At 33.2% G+C, this 23,002-nt stretch overlaps 1 protein-coding gene across 1 annotated transcript in view; it reads right to left on the bottom strand.

Annotated features, from left to right (window-relative positions):
- Nucleotides 1-23,002, bottom strand: part of ANO4 (anoctamin 4) — a 96,907-nt gene that overhangs the window by 11,136 nt on the left and 62,769 nt on the right. Inside the window, exons 10-22 of the mRNA XM_015818161.1 lie at nt 22,599-22,730; nt 18,919-19,025; nt 18,130-18,185; nt 16,472-16,593; nt 14,897-15,031; nt 13,056-13,152; nt 11,820-11,880; nt 9,409-9,491; nt 7,723-7,863; nt 6,584-6,748; nt 6,116-6,152; nt 3,990-4,101; nt 1,550-1,607 (exon numbers count right to left, since the gene is read on the bottom strand). Of these exons, the coding sequence (XP_015673647.1) occupies nt 1,550-1,607; nt 3,990-4,101; nt 6,116-6,152; nt 6,584-6,748; nt 7,723-7,863; nt 9,409-9,491; nt 11,820-11,880; nt 13,056-13,152; nt 14,897-15,031; nt 16,472-16,593; nt 18,130-18,185; nt 18,919-19,025; nt 22,599-22,730 (1,306 nt within the window). The remainder of the gene's footprint in view (nt 1-1,549; nt 1,608-3,989; nt 4,102-6,115; nt 6,153-6,583; nt 6,749-7,722; nt 7,864-9,408; nt 9,492-11,819; nt 11,881-13,055; nt 13,153-14,896; nt 15,032-16,471; nt 16,594-18,129; nt 18,186-18,918; nt 19,026-22,598; nt 22,731-23,002) is intronic.

The raw sequence follows: 23,002 nt of genomic DNA, 5'->3' as shown, positions 1-23,002 counted from the left end.
CTTATTACACACATCTTTCAAATACTTTCAATAAACTAAGAAAAGGGTACTTAAATATGTTCTTTGCTTGTCCCTTGCTGTTTAAAACTGCATCAAGGTATTTATGGAGGAAAATTTTACATATTGCTATTTAAATTTGTGAATAAGTGCATGTGCTAGGTTGGGAGATTCATAACTCATAGAGGGGTTTTTTTTTTAGCCAGAGAGGCTAATATATGAGCTTTGGACCCTGGGAATACCAGTTTTAGATGATGTCTTGCATTGGCATTAATAAACAGAAGCTACGAGGACTGAAGTGGGGAATCAAGGAAATCAGTTTTTAATCTGTATGACTGATCAGCTGTAAAGTTTGAAAACCTTCCCAGACTTATTAACGATTAGTTGTGCAGGCACACATTTTCACCTGCTAGGAAAATGATTTCTGCAAAATGGGCAATGAGGTCTACAGACTGGTCAGTCTGGGAGTGTTCAAAACCTAAGTTTTACTGACATCTGCCTACTAGCATGGACAACACAAAGCCAGACAAAGCTTGAACAGTAGTAATCAGTCAAATGGATATAGTAAAGTTTTTGCCTTGTCAGCTGCTATAGAAAAAAACTTGGAAGGAGTTGGAGATGTCTATGCAAAAACAGTTCAAGATAAAAGAATATAGGGTCACAAATTAAATATTTGAACAAAAACTCTGTGCATATTCTCAGTGTTGATGAAGGATGTTGTTCCTCCTGCAAAAACAATCTAGTATATGTTTCTATACCATACAGTATAGTATGTACAATTATCATAGTTTTAGTAGAAATTACATAGCAATTATTTTAAGGCAGCCGTCTCTATATTGAATTATAACTTTACTATGCAATAATGCAATAATAATTCTGAAACATGTATCCCAATGCATGCATGCATATGCATGCGTGCACACGCACACAGACACACACATCAACACAGCTAAAGAAACTTAACTCCAAGACTCAGGACAATTAAAAGCATTATAGTTGTTTGTGATTTTCCCATGTTAATTAATAGCAAAACTTTAGTTTTCTGAATTTAACTTTAGATTTCAAATGCAAGCATATTTGGACATCCTGCTTACTATTCATCTACCCACTGGTCTGTTTGCCTGCCTGCCTGATAAAACCACCTCATTCCAGAAGCTCTATATGATGTACAAAATAAAAAATGAAGAACAACATAATAAAAAAAACAAATTATAGCAAACTATAATGGTGCAGATCTTCCTCTAACTGCATAATACCTATGTTAAATTGGACTATTTTCTGAACAACTGTGTAATTGGATTTAAAATGCAGTGCATCCTTTTACAATTCCACATGCATTTATATTGGAGTAGGCCACATTAACTCAATAAGAATTATTTCCAATAAATTGCACTAATTACTTCATACATTATTTTTTAGTACATTAGATATATTTTAGATACTATAAATTATGAGATCCTTCCAGATCCTTCTACATAACGTATTTCAACCTTAATAATGTATATGTTGAAACTTTGTACAATATGCTTCAATATTAACATAAAGCACTTACTTCTTCTAGTCTCCATCTGTTTATCAGTCTGAGGTAGGCACCAGGGTGACCTGTAAACCTTCAATATAGGAGAGGTCATCATCTCTTTGCAGGTATGTTTTTTATCAAAACAATAGGAATGTAAGAGGAAAATATCAAAGACAAGAGGCACAATTGTATTTTGCCATGGAAAAGGGCATTAAATTTGCATTAATGTACAATGTACCAATTGTTTTTTTAAAATATTTTTGAGGTTTATATAAGAATCTAGATGTAACATAAAGATTATTTTTCCTATCTATAAAAATAAGATGTGGGCTAAAAATAATAATTTTGTTCTTGGTTTTGATTCATAGATAATCATTTCAGCTTAGCCATATCGGAATATTCATGATAAAGCACATGCTAATATTTCAAACAAATGATAAATTTAATAGTTTTCAGGTGTTTGTAAACATCCTCAAAACATTTTATTAAAAAAGTGGAACCTTCCAAATGATTATTTGATGTGTTAGTGTATTAAAAGACAAAAGGCTCTTCACAGTTGCAGTACACTGCCGACTCATACTTAAACAGTGGTCCACTAGGACATCTATATACCTCTTTTCATCCACGTTGTGTAATATTCTGATGGACTGTCAATACACTGCATTGCAATATAGCATTTAAACTAGAGATCTTATCTTGCATAAAATAGCCTCAGCACACTTGGAATAAAACTGGGCTTTAGTTATGCTTGTGACGTATTGTTCCAAATACAGGTAGTTCTTGGGTTATGATGGCAATTGGGATTGGAATTTCCATCATTAAATGATGCAATTGAAAATCGCAATATCACATGACCACATTGCTTAGCAATCACAATCCCTGCAATCCCAGTTGCTGCCATAACTCAAGAACCACATGGGTCATTAAGCATAGACTTCATGTGACTATCATGTGGTAAAATTGGAATTCAGGCAAGCAGGATAGCAGATGAGAGCTAAGGTCAAGTGGGAGACCACTTTGGGAGAGCACTACAGAGTGTGAGAGGTTATCAGAGGCAGGCACTACAGAGCATACATGAGTGGGGAGGCAGGCAGGTGTGGTACAGACTATAGGGAGGTGGGTGCTGTGGGAATGTGCTATAGAGTGTAGACAAGTATAAACCTCAAATGGACTAACTTACAGAATGAGTCCAAAATCTGGGATCCATGATTCATGTGGAATTAAAATCTGGTAAATTTTATAAAATGTATTATGACATAAAATTACTTTAAAAGAGTTATGATATTAGAAAATGTCATTAAAAAAATCCCTGTGCTGATGCTTGGCTATGCTATACAGCTCAACGTGGACTATTATCCGTATGAAATGAATGTATCCCAACTTTTCCATTGAAGGCAGTGCATCAGAAGCTCTCCCCTTGTTGAAGGCACTGAGGAATCTGGTAAGGAAATATCTCTGAAATGATGGCCCGAGGGGTTATAGGTTGCTGGTATTTATTAAAGATGGAAAAATGGATGGAGAGATTTAAGTTTTATAAATGCTGGCAATACATAACATGTACGTAGGGAATGTAATTTATTAAAAGAAGTAAAAATGGCTGCTTATAATATACTTTCATCTACTTCATTGTAAGAAAGCTGGTGAATTGAATGTATGAGGAGAAATTTGAAAGGAAGATCAATGCAGTGGGAAAGATTTAATCAAGAAATATGTGGTAAATTTAGAACAGATAGTATCAAGAATGAATAGATGCTTTATGAATGTGGACTGATTACTGAAAAATGGGTGATATTGTGGAATACAAAAATGGTATGTGATTTATTTATTAAATTTATTATGCTGCTCATCTCACTGTTGAACAACTCTAGGCAGATGTGATGGAAGTAAAGCATGCATGGGAATAATTGAAATGCTTAATGATAATATTTTTTACTTGTTTAACATTTTTATGGATACAGTACAAAAGAAACACGTTGAAAGGGCTTGGTTCTATATAGAGAATGAATTATTAAATCACACAAAGAAGACTGAATGGGTTGATAGCAAGAGGAAGATAGACAAAGTGGTTTTGGATGGAACTAAGCTGTGCAATTTAAATAACAGAAGGCAATATATGAGTTAATATATGGACATAGTGAAAGAAAGATAGAATTTATGGAGAGATATAGTGAATGGGGGTGGGAATATTTCCCCTATGTTCTATCTTTCATTACTCTTTCTTACTGCTTTTCTGCAGTTGCAGTAACATTGCTTACCCACAAGGGAACAGCATGTTATATGTGGTATTATAGATAAAGATACAGAACGTATTAGACAATGTGACTCACTAAAAGTTCCTTTAGTGATCACAGTTAATCTATATTTGGGAACTTTGAGGGACATGTTGTATTCTACTACTTAAGGCATACTTAGCATTAATTCAAAACAAACAACAATTTTACAAAGAGGCAAATAGCCTATTAATTAATCTTACCTTCCAAGGAAAAATGCTATATAAAAGGTAGAACTGTTCAGATTAACAAACTGAAAAAGAAACATTTTCAAAGTGAAGCTGTTTTCCCACTCAGATTCAGTACGAGGCTGCTCTGTAATTAAAAAAAAAATGGAAATTGTAATCAAGATATTTACTGAAATTTGAATGCTGGAGTTGGAGAAACTGCATGCACCCTACAAAGCTAGAAATGTCCTGGTAAACATAGTTACAGATCTTGCTTATAATGTAGCCCATATTTAGAGAAAATCCTAGTTTCTGAGACATTACTTCTCAACTTTGGCAATGTTAAGATGTGTGGACTTCAACTTCCAGAATTCTCCAGCCAGCAAGGCTGACTGGGGAATTCTTGAACTCACACATCTTAACATTGCCATGGTTGAGAAACACTGCAGGATAAGTAGTATAGGTAGTGCAGGCAGACAGTATCCACCAGCAGGAACTCACAGGTTCTGCCTGCTCTCTGTAGAGAAAGCTTCTTGCTTTCAGTTTTCCAGTTGGAGATGCTTATAACTGAACAGAGAGAGAGATCTGGACTGGGAACCATTCCAGGCCTTTAAAAGTGCCAAACCTACATGAATTCATTACTCAATGGACATGAAATGGGATGTGAGTCAATTGACTCATGTAGTATTTTCAGCAGCTCAATTGCATTTAGGACCCAAAGAGGCCAATTTTAAAATTTCTGTTATTTTAAGGAGAAAAAATATGATGATGTGGGAGGAACTGATCATACTTGGCCATATGATCTTAATTTTAGAATAGGAGCTAGTACAAATATTAGCTGCAACTAAATACAGTAAGAAAAACTACTAAGGATCCTATCTGAGTCAGTCATTGGGACCAAAGTTTTATTCTTTTAAGCTTCTGGGCTTGTGCTGCAGCCCATCATCAGGGAACTTTTCTCTCAAGAATATGTGCACTGGGCTATTCTACATGTTTTATTTATATGGTACTCGATTATGTATAGCTTTTAATTATTAATTAGGGTGTTGATGGGTATGAAGTCATTGATTTTTGTTTCCTTGTGTTTCTGAGCTGTAACCTTGGCTCCTAAGTACCTGATAAGTTGGTGGTAAATCTGATTGCATCCGGCAACATTGTCCTGGGACATGTAGATTTACCTTCATTTGAAAGACTACTAAGATTATAAACATTCTACTCAGATGACTGGCAACAGAGTTCTAAAAAATAAACATCGTTTTACAGAAAGAATGTCTGGTCCCACATGGTATCTTTTGCACTTGGTCCTCTTGTACCAAAGTCTGACAGAACACATTCTAACACGCTGGACAATAGGTTTCAAAGGGAGTTAGTTTGGAGAAACTTTCCTTCCTATTAATAGTGCCTGAAAAAAAACACTAAAACATCTTAAAGATACTAATTGAAAAATTGAAGAACCTAGTTAGACAAGGCATGCCACATATATACTTGAGAAATAAAGCTGCAGGTGTATTGTTTAATGTAATAAAGGAGAAATTTCAATCTGGAATCAAAGACCTCTTTTTGACATAGCAAAAACAACTCCAACTTTTTACGAAGTCCGTCTCATACTGATGGCTCTTAAATAGATTGTGCAAGTTTAGAACTAGCTCCGACAGTCCATTTTATGCTGTTTAGGTCAGTTACAATCCATTCTAAAAATGTGAGTAGTGGTTTTGTGCAAAACATTTAATACATATGAAACTGTATTATACAGTTACCTCTTTTGCTTACAAGAAATTGTATACTATACAAGTATCTTACTTCTTTGCATTCTTGCTCTGTAGGATGGAATACTAGGTGAATGGGAAAACTGGCATAGAGAAAAGTAAGTCGATTTGATGGAAACATGCACACATACAAATCAACAGGGCTTTTTTTCTCATAGAACGCCCAGAACACAGTTCCGGCACCTTTTTTGGATGGAACCTTGTAGGGTAGGCAAAGGCAGGTTGTATGACATGTGTGGGTTCCGGCACATTTTTTTTTTAATAGAAAAAAAAGCACTGCAAATACACATGCATACATACAGGGAAACAAATAATACAGAATACTATTAGCTCCATTTATAATAAATGAAGGTGCATGATGATCATGAAACATATTACTTCATTTTCATTACTTACCTAAATTTGTCAGAAAAAGAGCAACCTTTTCATGTAACTGCAAAAAATGAAAAAGCATATAATTTTAAACTAATATATAAATCAGATTTGATTAACATTATGTGCTTACTACTTTCATTCCTTGTTTCTCTATTCTAGCAGTGATAATGACAGCTTTAGAGGCAAAATGTTACTGACTTTTCTTTTAAAAATGCCTAGGGGCCTAAATAGAGCATTTTGAATCTCACTGAGTTTGGATATTCAATATTAGTTTGCAGTTGTACAAATCTATATTTCAAATCAACTGAGACAATGCTTTGAGAAAGATATATTTTAGACTTGAATTATTTATGTTTTGTATTTATTAACATATATTACAAGTTGTGCTATACTTTTGAGGAGGCTATTTCTTATTACAGAAATCTGAGTACAACTAAGAAACAACCTAAACACAGATTGAAATTAATCAAGGTGTGAAAGCTTCCTTACAACATTCAGCAGCATGATGATGCAAAAGTTGATGCACACTGCAGTCCCAGTTGTTGCAACCTGAGAATTATTCTTGATTAAAGCCCATTTAAAGGCAGCAAAAGTGCTGACAGTCACAACACGATAAATAACAATGCCAAAAACAGCGGCGATCACCACACAGATCTAAAGGAGTAATAGAAAGAATATACAGTATAACTTACAACCAGGACGTTAGCTCTTAACAATCGAATAATAAATCCAATTAAGTCATTTATAAATGTACTTTGATTTTCTTAAAAGAATTGAGGCATGGAACATATGGGGATTTGTCCCTGATTTCCTTCTTCATTTTAATGTGATCTCTTCCTATTATTAGTGTCATGACAAGAAATAATATTCAAGGACCGAAGTGTCAGACTAACAGGGTCAATTATGCAATTTAATTTTTAGAAGATAAAATTTCACGCTCGGAGGACTTTGTATTCCGTACGTTTTCACTTCTAAGTGAAGTTGCTCAACCTGGCATCATATCCAAGGGCTGGCAGTTTTCTCTAGTTTTTCTCTAAAGGATTCAGTTAGGCTGAGGTTCAGAAAAGCAATTAAACTAATAGTTTCTTAATTGCTGCTCTGATTAAAACAGATAAAGAAATTTACTTAATTGCTCTACTGAAGTGAGATTTTATTACAAAAATCTCTTTATTATGATGAACTGTTCCTCTCAGAAAAGTCAATTAACACTGATCTGTAACAGTAAAAAAAAAAAGCAAGTCTCAGATGAGAATTGAAAGAAGGAAGCAATGACCATTATCATAAATATGGATATCCAATTTCTGGAGTAGTCTCAGCATAGAATAATTATGGAATGCTTTGGGATCTATAGATATTGAAGCACTTATTTGGTAGATAGTATTGAATATAAAGGAAATAAACAAAAGCAAGGAGATAATAATTTGATAGCAAGTAAATGTTTCAATAATATTATTGAATATTAAATTCCTAGAACATAAGACAACTCTACAATATAAATGATTTTAAAACAGGAAAAAAAACTAGAAAAGTCAAGATAGCTTACTGCTACTTTAAAATATATACACTCCATTTTGGTGATATTTTAAAAATCTAGTTTTCAGGGGAAAAATGAATTAAAATTTTCAAACCATAAAAAATATTCCAGATGCAGAAACAATCATTCTACTGCATTTATCTGCAAACGCTTGATATGGCTCTGGTTTTCCGGATATAGGATTCATTCTCTCTTTCTTGGAGTACTTGGCTTCAAACTGGGGGCGTATTTCTTCCTAAAGAATATAATACATTTTTAAAAAAAAAGTATTAGATATAATTGTGTAGAGAGCTCAAGTTTTTAGTAATTTTATGAAGCTTTTATTAATACATTACATTTAGCCAAGCCAGTAGACCGAGATGTTAAAAATATTTAAAAGAATTGCTAAGAAATGAGTAAAGTACTATTTTGTAATCCTTCAGAGAGAGGTAGCAGATATCTTTACAAAGTTAAATGATTCCTTTAGTTTTTGACAGTACAGTACAGGAAAATTCTTCAAACTTCAGGACAATTATTATGTCCTCCCTCTTGTTGCCTTTCACTATCAAAACTTAACAATAGAAGGTTAATTATGATATTTTAACTAAGTATCTTGCAGCAATGCCAAAGCATTAATGTAGTCGGGCAGCAACAGAGAACCTCAAATTACAGAAGGACCCTTTATGAGCTGTCCTCAGCTATCTGGCCAGCTTGATCTCCACACATAAGCATCTTGGACCTACTGCTCCTTTTTGCCGCTATGACTCATTAATTGCACTCACTTCTTTCAGTGGCATCTGAGACCTATTTTACTCAAATAGGTCTTATAATGGGAGCTGATTCTGAGGTGCTTCTTTGCTTGATTCTGTAATGGCGGTTACCTTAGATCAGGGGTGTCAAACTGCCAGCAAGCGGGCCAGATACATCATAGCAAAACTGCACCCACCCCAATGCCGGCAATGGCAAAAAAGTGGCGATACGTCGTGACACATCACATGACGTTGCAAGTTTGACACCCCTGCCTTAGATGGCCTAAGATAACACTAATGTTTGGTATTGCCTCTGAGCAAATTAACATATTGGCAATTACTGCTACAAGCAGAGTGCTGACCCGGTTCTTACGTGGGGACTGAAGGGTTCAGTATTTCTTTTATACATGCTTATTATATTAAAATAATTCAAAATGAACACATAATTTAATTTTACACATCCCTTCATTTATCTAAAAACCAAACAACTGACGTATTATATAATTAGGTCCTTATATGAATTGCTGCCAGTGAGAGAATTTACACTGTTATATTAATATTTGACACTAAAATTATGTTTTGCTGCAAATATATTATTGAATCAATTCATTTTTGAGAATTGAGAATAATATTAGTAATTAATGGAGCGAAGTGCTGAAGCTATCATGAAAGGAGCTAAGAGAAAGGCCTATGCATAGCTGCAATGTTTATTCCAAATTTACTGCAGAATAGTTGATGACTAAACTGTTAAATGAGTGTCTTCTCTGCAAGAAATAGATTTAAGACTCCTTAACATTGCTTGGCCTTTTTTTTCCAGCCACCCATCATTTTCTGTTCACTGTTTCATATTGATCAGATTGTTGACTGATTTGTGTCTTCTGCGACTCAGCTAAAATGACATAGACTAGAACAGCTAAAAGAGATACCGGGAAACAAACTCTAAGTTCTATGTGGCAGGCAATCAGCTTCCGTATTTTCTGTTTATATTATAACTGAGATTGTTAATAGTACATTAATATTAATTAAAATTGTGACATATTATCCATACAAACCTCCTCTTCTTCCCAGTCAATTAAGTCCCAGTCATAAGCAATTACTGCTCGTCTTCTTTTCCAAAATTCCAAAAAAACAGTGGCTATGGCAGAAAAACAGAAGGAAAAATATATCCAGTAATATTATTGAATGAGAATTTACAAGATTCCCCCTCTGTAACCAGAAAATGTATATACAGTATATCAATTCCCCTGATAAATATGGTTACTACATTGTGGAAATGTTTAATCCTTAACTAAATACAAAATGGCAAGTCTCTGGTGTAGTGGGTCATGGAAAAATCACAGAAAGAGGAACGCTTTATTAGTTTCTCAGCACTAGTATTTTAGTGTCCCCTATTTTTGGAAAAAGTAGGAAATGAACAACATAGGAAGCTATTTCATCCAATTTACTCTGTAGATATGGCTAGTGGTGATAATCCATATTTCAGAAAGGAAATATCTTCACTGAAGAAAATGTCTGCCTTTTTTCTGATCATTTTTTTCTCTGCAGGCCTGACTAGATCTAGGTCAAAGTCAATCTTTTTTTGCTAGCTACTATTCTCACACCAAATTTGATGCTGTTCAGAGAGTTATTCTGCCAACAGCACAGACCTATACATAGACAGATACAGTTCTAAACCCTTTCACATAATAGCAACAGCACTTACACTTATATACCACTTCAGAGTGCTTTACAGCCCTCTCTGAGCTGTTTACAGTCAGCATATTGCCTCCAACAATCTGGGTCCTTATTTTACTGACCTCGGAAGGTTGGGAGGCTGAGTCAACCTTGAGCGGGTGAAAATCTAACTGTGGCAGTCAGCAGAATTAGCCTGCAATACCTCATTCTAACCACTGCGCCACCAGGGCTCTAATTTCTTCTCAACGTTTTGTTCGATTGAAAAGAATGGGAAAAAAGGATTCGTGGAATACTGTATATAATTTAATCCTATTGTGTTACCTAGAAATTCTTTGGCAGAGATTCAAATTGAAAGGGTCCTGAAAATAAAGCATGAAATTCTATTGTATTTGATATAATATAAGGAATACATAAATAGGAATATACAAATCAAGTCTAAATTTGGTCAGTGTTGGTGTAACATATTTCCACATATTATTTTGTGTTCTGTCAATTTTGTTCTGCACCTAAAAAATATGGGAGAAAAATCCTATAGATTGTTATTCATGTTTCCTCTTAATATATGGTGCTTTATTTAAATCTATTTTTGGATACATATTTCTAACATGTCTTAATACAACAATTTAGGTGGAGAATGACAGTTGATAATGCAGTCTGTTCATTGCTGCCAATCTGCATTAGGATAGAATCAAAAAAGATCATATCTTTCTAATCTGTATGGTGAAAAGCTCCATGAAAAGCTGATGATGGTGGTGGAATGAAGAATCAGTGAGTAGATCAATTCTTCATAGATCTATATGGTCAGCCCTGATCCTCCTGATATTCTGAAAGAGCCTAAAGACCTGACTCTGCCAGTTAGCTCGGAGCTTCAATGGGGGAATATCACAGTGGAGGTGGTTGATCGATTAACAATAGATCCCACCCTCCCCTCCCCCCACTCTCATCCTCCCCAGGAAGTTCTGGATTTTATTTAAGCTTATTTATGTTTTTAGTTTATATAGTTTTTATTTTTTTTATGATTGTAAGCAGCCCAGAGTTACTTTGAGATAAGATGGGTGGCTTATAAATTTTATAAACAAATAGGATAAATAATTCTGCTCTGCACAAAAAGAGAACTTGAGATTGTCCACAAGTACTCCTGACAGTTTTTTTTCGGAGAAGACTTAAAGACAGTGGTTTCCAATAGATTTAGAGCTCTGGGAGATGAGCAAAAGCCATCTTGCTTGAACTGAGGTCACTGCCTTTGAATGTTTACTGGATTTGCAGACTTCCTTTTCTAGTCACTTTTAGAAATTTCTTGTTAACTGTTTTTCAGCTATTAGGGATGTTTGGATGTTTGAATTTGAGGAACCCAGGTAAGTTTCCTTCAATCCAAATAGCAAATGAAGTTTTAAATACAAATTTAAGGACTTATTTTTTTATGGAATAAACAGCAAAAGGGTGATTAAATCTTTGGTTTTAGAAAGCTACAGACAGACTAAGGATATGGAAAATTTTGAAATAAGATTTTGGAATTAATTATAAAGAAGCCTTCCTGTGGGAAACACTTTCATTTTAATTTCTTTCAAAAAATAAGATAGATGTCTGCTGTCCTATATTGTTCCTATTGAGCTTGCAAAGATGAGGGCAGATAAAAATAGAAACATTCATTTTTAAAGGACAGAACAGAGGCATAGAAATACCCTAAGAATTTCATATCATTGAACTAAGTCTGCTGAAGTTAAGCATATTCTCCATTTAGTTATTTTAAACACAATTACACTGATATTATTTCCTAATCATCACTTACCCCATACTGCCATGAAAACAGCAAAAAACACAGTTGCCCCGTTGTCAAAAAGATGTGTTACCTGGAGAAAAATAATTTTAACTTAAATTCATTTAATTTTTCTTAATTCACATTGTTTTGTGATTTGTAAACTAGGCAAAGTCTTATCTATATCAATTTTTATTTCTATCTATTCTACTTAGGAAATCCTTTAAAGTGCAAGTTTAGCACTAATGGTAAAACCGTAAGCATGACTTAGAGGGTTTTCTGTCTAGCGCCAGGAAAATCAGGAAATCCAGACAGTTCAAATGCGTATAAAGATTTATTGTAAGCTTGAGCTCTCTATAAGAATCTGAACTACTAATAGCCAAGGGAAATTAGCAGGAGATAAGAGTAGAAGAAATTCAAGGTGGGCTGGACTTAGATCTCTTGTGGGCACGAAGGGACTCATGATTGATGATGCGGTTGACCCCTCCCTCGGGCTCAGCCTGATCCTCTTCTACATTTTCTATGTACTGATAAGTGAACTTCTCCAAAGAATGGTAAGTAAATACCTTACTGAAGTTTAAAGCTAAACGTTAGTTTTATTGGAAGGAATTTTTATATAATTTTTAATAGTTCTAAAATGTTTTCACTAGATTCTACTTGTGAGGTTCTCATGGGAACAGAAGAGGAGCTTTGCTAATAAGATTAAATCAAGGGCTATTTTGCAGGACAATGTAGTTAAAAACACATGAGGGCTCAAATGTAGCATTTGTCTGAAACTCTTTAAGTAACTGTTTGTTTCCCAGGATCATGGGGCAAATGCAAAGTGTTGCATTTAAACTCTCACAAACTGTGAAACATATTTACCTCACAAGTAAAAATATAAACAGAATCCCTATCCCTGTCAAGAGGCTCATCACTTTCAATAATAAAGGCAATATAAAACAGTAATAACTTTATATAACCTTTAATATAATATAGTGAGCTATAGACATTAAAAGCTTCCTTTAATCTCCTTATTCCTCACTCACTGTATTTATCAGCAAATCCTTTTTAAAAAACTAGGTATGCTTAATACTTTAATATCTTAAGAAGCAAACTCTTTGAAGGTGTTGCATTCAACTCCACAGAGTTAAATATCTATCTTTTTTTAATGCAATGACTTTAGATTATTTAGAATACAGACACACACATACATACATACACCCTACATATATACATACACACAGATAAAACTATTAGTAGAAAAAGAAAAGCAGCATTTATTTGTACCTTGGCATAAATACAGCTATCTGACAATCTCATGAAGGGACAGTATTTATCACAAATTGGGCACATAATAATCTCTGTAGCCTGGCAGATTTCTTTACTGCAAAAGAGAAAAGGTAATGATTACTATACCAAGTTCTAATTAATTTGTTTTACTTTAAAAAAAAACCTCCCATTATTTAGACAATAGTGGAGTTAGAAAGAAAAGGTGCCTTTTTCTATAATAATAGAATGTTTTCTTTTGGGCTTAAATTAGTTTAAAGACACATCACTCAATAGTTCAGGTCATTACATTCAACATCTGTACAAAATTTTTCCACATTTATGTACCAATTTCCATCTGTGCATATGTTCCCTCACTGACTAGTTTCCTTAAATATATATTTATTTTGTAGAACCCGGAGATGCTTCCTTATGCCGCAGACAGGAATAAAGGGAGAAACATTTTCTGGGTATGTGTGCTTGCTGTATCTTTAAATTTCCTGCCTTCTTTGCTGTGACAAGAAGCACTGATGTTAAATTTGCTTTCCAATCACTCTTTACATTTTTTATGTGTGTCTCATTGAAATTATTGTAATAAACTCTCCTGGGATGGTTAACTGTTTCATTATTTAGAACGTTTAGACTACATTAGCCTACAAAATAATCTTTAGTGTTCCATCCCAGTACAAGTGGCACTTTGGAAGGTCATAGTTTGTTACAAAGATATGCATTATTACAAGTCAGAGCAGGACAAAACCCTTATTTTACCAAAGAAACTTGCATACAGAATAAATAAATCAAGACAATGAAACAAATGAATCAAACTATATTGTGTAATGCATTATGATTGTTGACTAACAAGGAATTAACCATTTACAGAATATTTACCGAATATTCTAGAAATATTTGCCCCATTTTGGCTGATAAAGGAACAAACTAAATCAATTAAAGCATCTGAGAAAATGGTAGAGGCTATGGGAAGATAGAAGTAGGATAAAGAGACATAGGCAGAGAGTAAGATATGAGCAGAGAAGGGAGAGAAAAAAATCTGATTAATTTTCTTAATCATATTAAGTTATGTAAAAGTTGGAACAGAAATAGCTGTCTGTTTTTTTTTTAAAGAATATATGGAATCTATGATCAAACTCATGAAGTTAAATCAATAAATCAGTATCCAATGTGGGTTGGTCACCAGGACCAGAGGTTTTGTCTTCCGAGCTTTTGGACTCATGCTGAAGCCCATTTTCAGGAAACTTCTAGAAAGAGGTTCCCTGAGGATGGGCTCCAGCCCGAGTCCGAAAGCTTGGAAGACAAAATCTCTGGTCCTGGTGACCGACCCACATTGGATCCTGGGACACATATATTCACCTTCATTTGCAGTAACTCAGTGTTTGAGTGGCCGAATGATTCAGTGATTACTGTACAGTTTTGGATTAGATTATGGCCTGTTAAACAAATAATAGGATTTTTCTGATATAGGGATAGCAAGGTCTGCCAGCAGATGCAAAATACTGCATGGTTGCTAATTGAAAATAATTTAAGATTCATTTGTATATCAAGAAAAAATGTGGAAATGTCCATATTGCAGGAGCAGAACAGCAATATATAATAGGTTTGAAAGAGGAAGTGAGATAAGTACAGGTTATTAAAATAAATCATACAAAGAGAAAAATAAACATATCTCTTAGAATGGCAAAACCTTTAGCAATGTTGCCACCCTCCAGACTATTCATAAGTACATTCTCTGCCATCTTTTGTGCCAAAATAAAAAGTAGCTATGATATGGTAATTTAATTTTTAAAAACCAATTAATATAATTGTTTTGGAAATAAGCACAGGAATATATATAATGTTGACTTCACCTGACTTGGCAGTAGTTCAGTGTGGCTATTCCATATAAAAAGACAAACAGTCCAATGAAGGCTGCTGGAAAGAGCATTCCTGTATACCAGCCTAGCCAGGCAAAATATAAACCAATTTTCTCACCAAAATACCGTCTATTCAAAAACACAAAAGCAAGCAATTTTATTAACATTTCTGAAGTAGAATTTATTAGTGGTTCTTAATATAAAATGATCGAGAAATGTATGGACTTCCCATATATGAGTAAGATCACATATCACATTCTTTCACCCATAGTTTTAAAAAAATATTGTTGTTTTATTGATGCGGATGCATATATTCATGCAAATAAGTAAGCAATATTGAATATCGTATTACCACTTGTTTCAAAAACTAATTATCACTAGTGAAAGAATATTTAGATCACTCCTTATACACAATTAGATCGACAGTTCTGCCTCTTTATTCATTTAACTTTGTTAGAGATGTCTGCTATTAATTTTGAGAGACTGAATTTTGCCAGTCTATGCCCAAAAGTATGAAAAACAAAGAACAAATTAGTTTCATGAGATAATTTCAATTTCCATGAGAATTTTTGCAACACTGCTCCTCAGTTTTTCATTCAGGATCTTTAGAACTAATTTACATAGCAAAATTGATCATATAAGATAAGGTTTCTATGGGTACAGAGGCCCCTTTGAATCTCAGTATTGCTCCAGATTGATTTTATAGTGTTACTGCACCCTACTACTTGCCATTGTCAGAATTTGCCAGTTTATGACTGTGATTTCAGAAATTCAACTAGATCCCAGAGATAGAAACCTTGAGAATCTCAAAATAAGCCTCTGCAGAGCTGGATGCAGTGGGGATGGGCAAAGTCGCCTTAGGTTGTTTTTTCACCTGGTTAGCCCTGGTAGAATTATCTAGCAGTACAAAGATCACTTTAACCTGTTAGCAAATAAGTGTACAAAGGGAAGGAAGTAGAACTTCCTCTAAATGGCTGGAAAAAGATATCCATTCCATATAAATATACATTCTGTATATTTAATTGAGCATGCATCGGTTCCTGTGCTTCTGCTGTACACCCACTTTAAATTGTTTGAAATTCTTCATTCCACTAATATAATATGTGCTAAAGGCTTTCAGGAATCAGTTCTCATATTCCTCTCTTAGTGCCACAGTTCTCGCAAGAACAACATCTGTCAGAGGAAGCCTTCCAAAAAAGGAGTTTACCATGTTAACTAACTATCACTTTGATAAAAATGTGTAATGATATATTACATCATCTTTGATATGATGTCAATATGCAGATATAACACTTGTTTCTTTCCCAGAGAAAGCAGCAATAGACATATTTTTCACCAACAATGCAACTTAAGTATGATCTGGTAAACCTCATCAATGAAAAGGTAACAGGGCAGATTAGTCTCCTGGCACTCACAAGAGTTCTTGAGAATTTCAAATACATATTGTGAATATCAAAAACTCAAATGAGGCAACAAACCAATTGCCTCAAATAAAACCATAAAATATATTTCAGTATTTTAGGTTACCTATACATTTCCAATACAAATGATTTTTTTTAAAAAATTTACCGTATAAGATCCAAAGGTTGGTATTTATACCAAGCTCCCCATGAGGCCCAACATTTATAAAGTAGATGCCTGTGGTTTTCTGCCCCATGACTTCTTATAGAATTTTTACTTTTGTAACTACCCTAAAATACAAGTAAATCAATAAAGAATTAGTTAATAGATATTTATAAATATCAATGAATAATAATATTTTAGAGTGAATTTGTGAAATTCATAAATATAGATTTAGCATTATTTATCACCGAAGTTCTGTTATCATTCAAGTTATGATTAGCTGGTGCTCTATTCTATCTTAGAAAGTTAAGAAGGAGGCTATAAATCTATATAGAATTTTCTGAGAATAAGTCTTACTGAATACAATGGCTCATATATCTGAGTAGACCCCATATTTCAAAGAAGCAACCACAATTTTTGAAGTTTACTTTGCAAGAATGGAGGTCTTAATTCAGTGTAAAATAAGTGCAGTGTTAAAAATGAAAGACTGAATTTGATATTTTGTAATAAAGCTATACATATTATAAAGTTAATCAAAAAGAGAAAATACTAGTTATTACATATGTGTAGAAACCTTCTTCCGAACTTTCATTTGTCTTAAAACATGTAATTTTGTCCAACAATTACAGGTAGTCTTTGACATGATTATAATTGAGCCCAAAATTTGAGACATTTGTTAAGTGAATTTTGACCCACTTTATGACATTTTTTGCCACAGTTGTTAAGTTATTAACATGGTTGTTAAGTGAATCTGAATCTCATTGACTTTGCTTGTCAGAAAATCACAAAAGATGATCACATGACCCTGGGACACTGCAACTGTCACAAATATGAGCGAGTTGACAAACTTCTGAATTTTGATGATGTGACCATGGGGATGCTGCAACGGTCGTAAGTGTGAAAAATGGTCATAGGTCACTTTTTTCAGTGCTGATGTAACTTTGAATGGTCACAAAATGAACTATTGTATGTCGAGGACTACCTGTATACAAAATTAAGGTAGGTTCACACAGAACAGCTGTCTTGCATATGCAAAGTTACACTTATTCTACACAAAAATGTAGAAGGCACGATGATTGGGAATGGTTGTATATTGAGTTGTTGATTGTTGTTATTATTGATTATAAATCTTGTACTTGCTGGAGTTATTTCTTCTGTAATGTCAGTTAGGCAAGTATTAGAATAACTTATTGAGATGTCTTTAATTTCATCAGAAGAAAAAACACTTGAATAATATATATTGGTAAATTCATGATTTGATTACAAAGGTTTGTGTTCCTGTGGGAACAAAAGGAATACGTAACACACTCCCCTGAACTTTCCACCGATGGTCCTGAATTTATATCCTTTCATTCTATCATTCATTGTTTTTGACTTAAAAAGCTGTAAGCCACCTTTTATGAACCTCATCTTCAGACATATTTTCTTAAATATGAATTTATACATCAAAACCTTTAAATTATTCTGTTTGGCTTTTTTGATCATTATTTGTTGTGAATTCAAAGATCTTTCTAAAAAAGAATCTGAAATTCCATTTTGTTTCATTTGTCCAAATGAGAGAACCTAGATGGATTCTCCCCTTAATATAGTGAAAATCAGGATTAATGGACCAACAATAATGGTGGGAAGTAATTGGGTTAAGAAAAATAAAATAGAAGGAATACCTCATGAAGAGGAAATGCAGCTTCATAGGAACCATTAGTTAGCAACCGATTGAGACCTAGAAATAGAAATATTTAATATATAACAGAAAAGGCTGGAGTGAATACAGTATATAATATATTATATTCAGCGTTAATCTAGAGGTGCTTATATTGAATCAATCAATCAATTTAATATGACTGTATTCAAAGAGTGGGCAGTAGGTGTAAATATGAGAAGATACAAGTTACAAATACTACACACACTTTAGTAGTTTTCCGAAAGTTATTATTGAATTAAAAGATACAAAAAGGAACAATTTTGGTAGCTAATAATTGTATCAAGAAATATACTAGTATCGGTAGTCCTCAACCTATGACCACAATTGACCCCAAATTTCTGTTGTTAAGTAAGACATTTGTTAAGTGAGTTTTGCCCAATTTTATGACCATTCTGGCCACAGTTGTTAAGAGAATCACTGCAGTTGATAAATTAGTAACCCGGTTATTAAATGAATCTGGCTTCCCCACTGACTTTACTTGTCAGATGGTCGCAAAAGGGGATCACATGACCTTGAGACACAGCAACGGTCATAAATATGAACTAGATTTTGATCACATGATCATGGGGATGCTACAAAGGTTGTAACTGTGAAAAACGGTCATACTTTTTCAGTGTTGTTGTAACTTTGAACAGTCACTAAATGAACTGTTGTAAGTCGAGGACTCCCTGTACTGCAGCTTCTCTTAACTCTATTCTGTGTAATAGCAAAGGATGAAATGAAGTAAGAGTTGCAGAAATCCCACACTTACCGACTTTATTTTTTCCTTCTTCATATTTCACCCTTTGTAAAATATGATGAACAATTCTACTTCTTGTAGCATTGTTAAAAAATGTGTCCTTATTGTGAATGATAAAGCTGTTTTGAAAATACAAGCAAGGAAATGCAATTATTGTTTCTGACAACTGAAAAGGTTTCACTGATATTTCTGACATACCAACAATAAAATATAAAAAATATACAGTAAATAAATGTATCCTCTATAAAAATTCTAATCAACTGCATTATTTTTAAAAATATTGTAAATAAAAGCTATTGCTTATTAGAGCTTGTAGGATATATAGTCATAAAGCGGTAAAGCAGCTTCAGTGACATTCTTTGTAAAATGAAAGGATCATACCAATTTATTTGTGGATGAAGCAAACAATGAGTTCCCTTGCCAATTCTATGTTAACCAAATTGGCCACTGAATCTTAAATCAATACCAAACTTGAATGAAAAAGTATGTGATTCCTTACCAGATATGACAAGTCAACATTAAGATTATGCAATGCTTAGAATACAAAGGCAAAAAGGTGTTCCAAAATATAGGAAAAGCTGCGGTTGCTTTAAGGAATTGTATCCTATACACACCGAAATACCTTTTTGCCTTCAAATCTGAAATGCTCTGATTAAAAACATTTAAGAGTCAATGAACCCTCACACCAGTTAGTATATAACCAAATGCACCTGCAAGACATGGAAACAACTGAAATGCCTAGCATAAGATAAGTGAAACCTATACAGAATTATGGGAGGCAAACCGGATAATGTAACTTGGGATTACAGAATTTTATTTTATTCACTTTTTTGGACACATTCTTTTTTAAAAATATTGAATACTAGAAATACTATATTTTCATTTGTTATATGGTGGACTAAGAAATCAATAGAAGTGGTTGTTTAGATATCTGAGAGTGCTCTTGTTGTGACATAGAACAGAATGTGCAGTACACTATCAGATAAAGAATAACTTTGACTGCAGCTGGCAATTAAGTCAGCAGATTAATTTTGATTTATCTAGATATATTTTAGATTAAAAATCACAGATTTGGATCAAATGTAATGATTTCCTGTAATAAAATTTAGGCAACACATATTTATCTACTGGAAGACATGCAAAGATAGGTTGAGCCTGCTTTACTTTGCAGTAATTCTTTCAGAACACTAAGATGTATGGCATTATATCAAATAAAAATAGCCAGTTTTAAAAATATTATCCATGTACTATATGGACCCAACAAAATGCTTAACTAAGTTTTCATTTTTTTTCCTATTGTGGTGGTAACGGTCATTGTAGAATTCAACATGACATTTCCAAATATAAGACTTCAAAATTTATTTTCATATTAAAATATCTTTTTTCTTTCAGATAATATTTATTTGCTACAATTAATTCAAGCACTAATTTTTTCTTTTTTTGTTATCTACATCCTAAATATTGGTAAACTAATAATGATACCATCTCTGGGCAAATGTGAATTTTTGAGGCTGATGGTGAATGTGATCCTTAATCTCTATAGGCCTAAACTAAAATCCTAACTAATGTACTGTACTGATTCTCCAACTTTTTATTTTTTAGAGGAGATAGAAAAGTAAATGTGTCTATAAAATGGAATAAGATATATATATCTTGATCAGTTAAGGACCTCTTTATGTCAGAAAACTATTTGTTCCTTTCATAGTTGTAATGGAAATCCATAAATGCATTTGTTATCGCTGTTAATTTTTTATATAAGATGCTTTGTAAAATACAGATTAGAATTATGAACTATATGCAGATGATTGTAAGCATTTAAGTAGATCAGCTATCTCAGCTTTTTATTTTGATATTTTGATCTTCATAATTGATGTATTAATGTTATATTATATGCTGCATAGGATATATTCTATTTATTTAAAAAAATTTTTTTATTAATTTTTAAGAATTACAATCTTTAGTGCTTAGTAAAAAACATATTATCTGGGTTCACATATTTAACATTAACTTCTTCAATATAAATCTATTCAGTACTGCACAATCCAATATTTTTTCCTTGATCCTCCTTTCTTCCCCATATTTTTTCCATATTCCCCTCATTACACAGTTACAATTCTTGGTACTATTTATGTATACAAGTTAGATATATACATCTTCATCATATTTTACTAATATTATACAAATAATAATATTAATTCATAAATCAATATCCTGTTTTTTGTGCTCTTGTTAAAGTTTGATTTCCCATCAATATTTGAAGTATCTTTGTCAATTATGATTTTCTCCATATTAATTACATTTATATAGCTAAAACTTTTATTCATATCAATCCTCCTCTTATTTTCATATTTCCCATATCAAAAAAAAAGAAAAAAATACTATTTTAATTCTAAATCATGTCTTTCATTATAAAAGTCTAATTATATCCAAGAGGCATCCGTTCTTTTAATCATATTCAAACAAGTATTTAAACATATAATGCTCCATCTAATAAGTCAAATCTTCTATTTTTAAAATCTAACTCTCGCTTTCTTTCTTTGCCAAATAGCTTTCCAAGCTAAGGCAATTAAATCGCACAGGAATTTTCTATTTTTGTGAAAGTTGCTTGGCATGAGGAAGATAATTTAGGTAGGGTATTTTTGGGGAGGGGGAATTCCACCTATTTATATTCCTTAAGCAACTCCCACTTTTCTTCTCTCTCCATTTCTCTTTTCATTTTTGTCTCCCAAGTTATAACATTTTCCCTGACAGCTCTATGTTCCATTTTTTAAAAATCTTCTTCTTTGTCATCAGGTGTATTTTGCAGACTTAAGGGGTAAAAGGTCTTTTGCGTTTTCATTGTTATGCGTAGGTCTTGCAGTATTTTATTTGTATATGGTAGTTTATATTTCCCTTCTTTTATCTCTTCCATCTCTAGGTCCATTTCCTCTGCTTCTGATTTCTGATTTCTTTGTTCATACTTTGTAGTCGTTGTCTGGGAACTTTCTATGGTAGTTGTAGATTTAATTTGGAGATTTGCTCATTTATATTATCTAAATTATTTTTAGTCTCATTATGGTTTCTTTTTATGTCCTCTTTGTATGCAACAATTGTTTGGTGAATTAGTTGTGGCGTAGAATATATTTCCTTCTGAAAGGTGTTTGTTTTTTCTTGAGGCATCATTCCTGGAGTTCCTCTGGTATCACCAGTCTCAGTAAAAGTAGAACAAAGTTTCCTCTAGTTTTCTGGTCTTTATATGTAGCCTTTATAATCCAATAGGTTCCAGAGTACTGGTCCAGTCCCAAAAACAATTATTTTATAGTGATCCTTTGCCTCACGCATCCAAAAATTGTCAGTCAGGCAAGGTTGTAATCCACAATTTTCAAATGTTCAAAATGTTCAACCTCCCTGAAAATAGCTCAAAGGTCTCTCCCAGCCAGACGTATTCAAAGGTTATAGGGTATATTTTATATGGAGAAGTTGGATCAACGTGTAATGAAACAAACAGAACCAAATACATTGCTAACCTGGTGTTTTTATTTAGCTAGTATGCACCCAGAAAATACTTAGAGGGTACAAGATGTGGACTTTTTTAGTATGTTAAGGAGGATTCAGAATTCAGCATTTGAAAAATTATCAAGCAGTACAAAGGTCCCATTTTCACTTAAATATAAATATTTCCCTTTTCACATTTGCCTTTTTATAAAACTCACTGATGAATCCTTTGTTGACTAAATGGAGCTGTGTAGCAGTTATTTTCTTCCAAATCTGGCAGCCTTTCCTTGTCCAGACTCATTGGCTTTCTAGGTAACCATCCTCGAAACCTGCTTAATTCTTTCTCAATTCTGCAAGAGATGAAAGGGAAGGCAAACTTAACAATACCAATATATTTAAGTGGAAATAAGCATTTTCTATACATAAACATTTTTATGGATACAGAGGATATTAAATGTAATAATTTTCCAGACATTAATCACAATGCCATGACTAAACAGCCTATACTTATGTGTGTATACAATCTATCTATCTATCTATCTATCTATCTATCTATCTATCTATCTATCTATCTATCTATCTATCTATCTATCTATCTATCTATCTATCTATCTATCTATCT

Source organism: Protobothrops mucrosquamatus, unplaced genomic scaffold (assembly GCF_001527695.2).
Source record: "Protobothrops mucrosquamatus isolate PMUCROS unplaced genomic scaffold, P.Mucros_1.0 scaffold687, whole genome shotgun sequence".
Lineage (NCBI taxonomy): Eukaryota > Metazoa > Chordata > Lepidosauria > Squamata > Viperidae > Protobothrops > Protobothrops mucrosquamatus.
The sequence above is the reverse complement of the archived record's forward strand: the minus strand, read 5'-3'. Positions and strand labels throughout refer to the sequence as shown.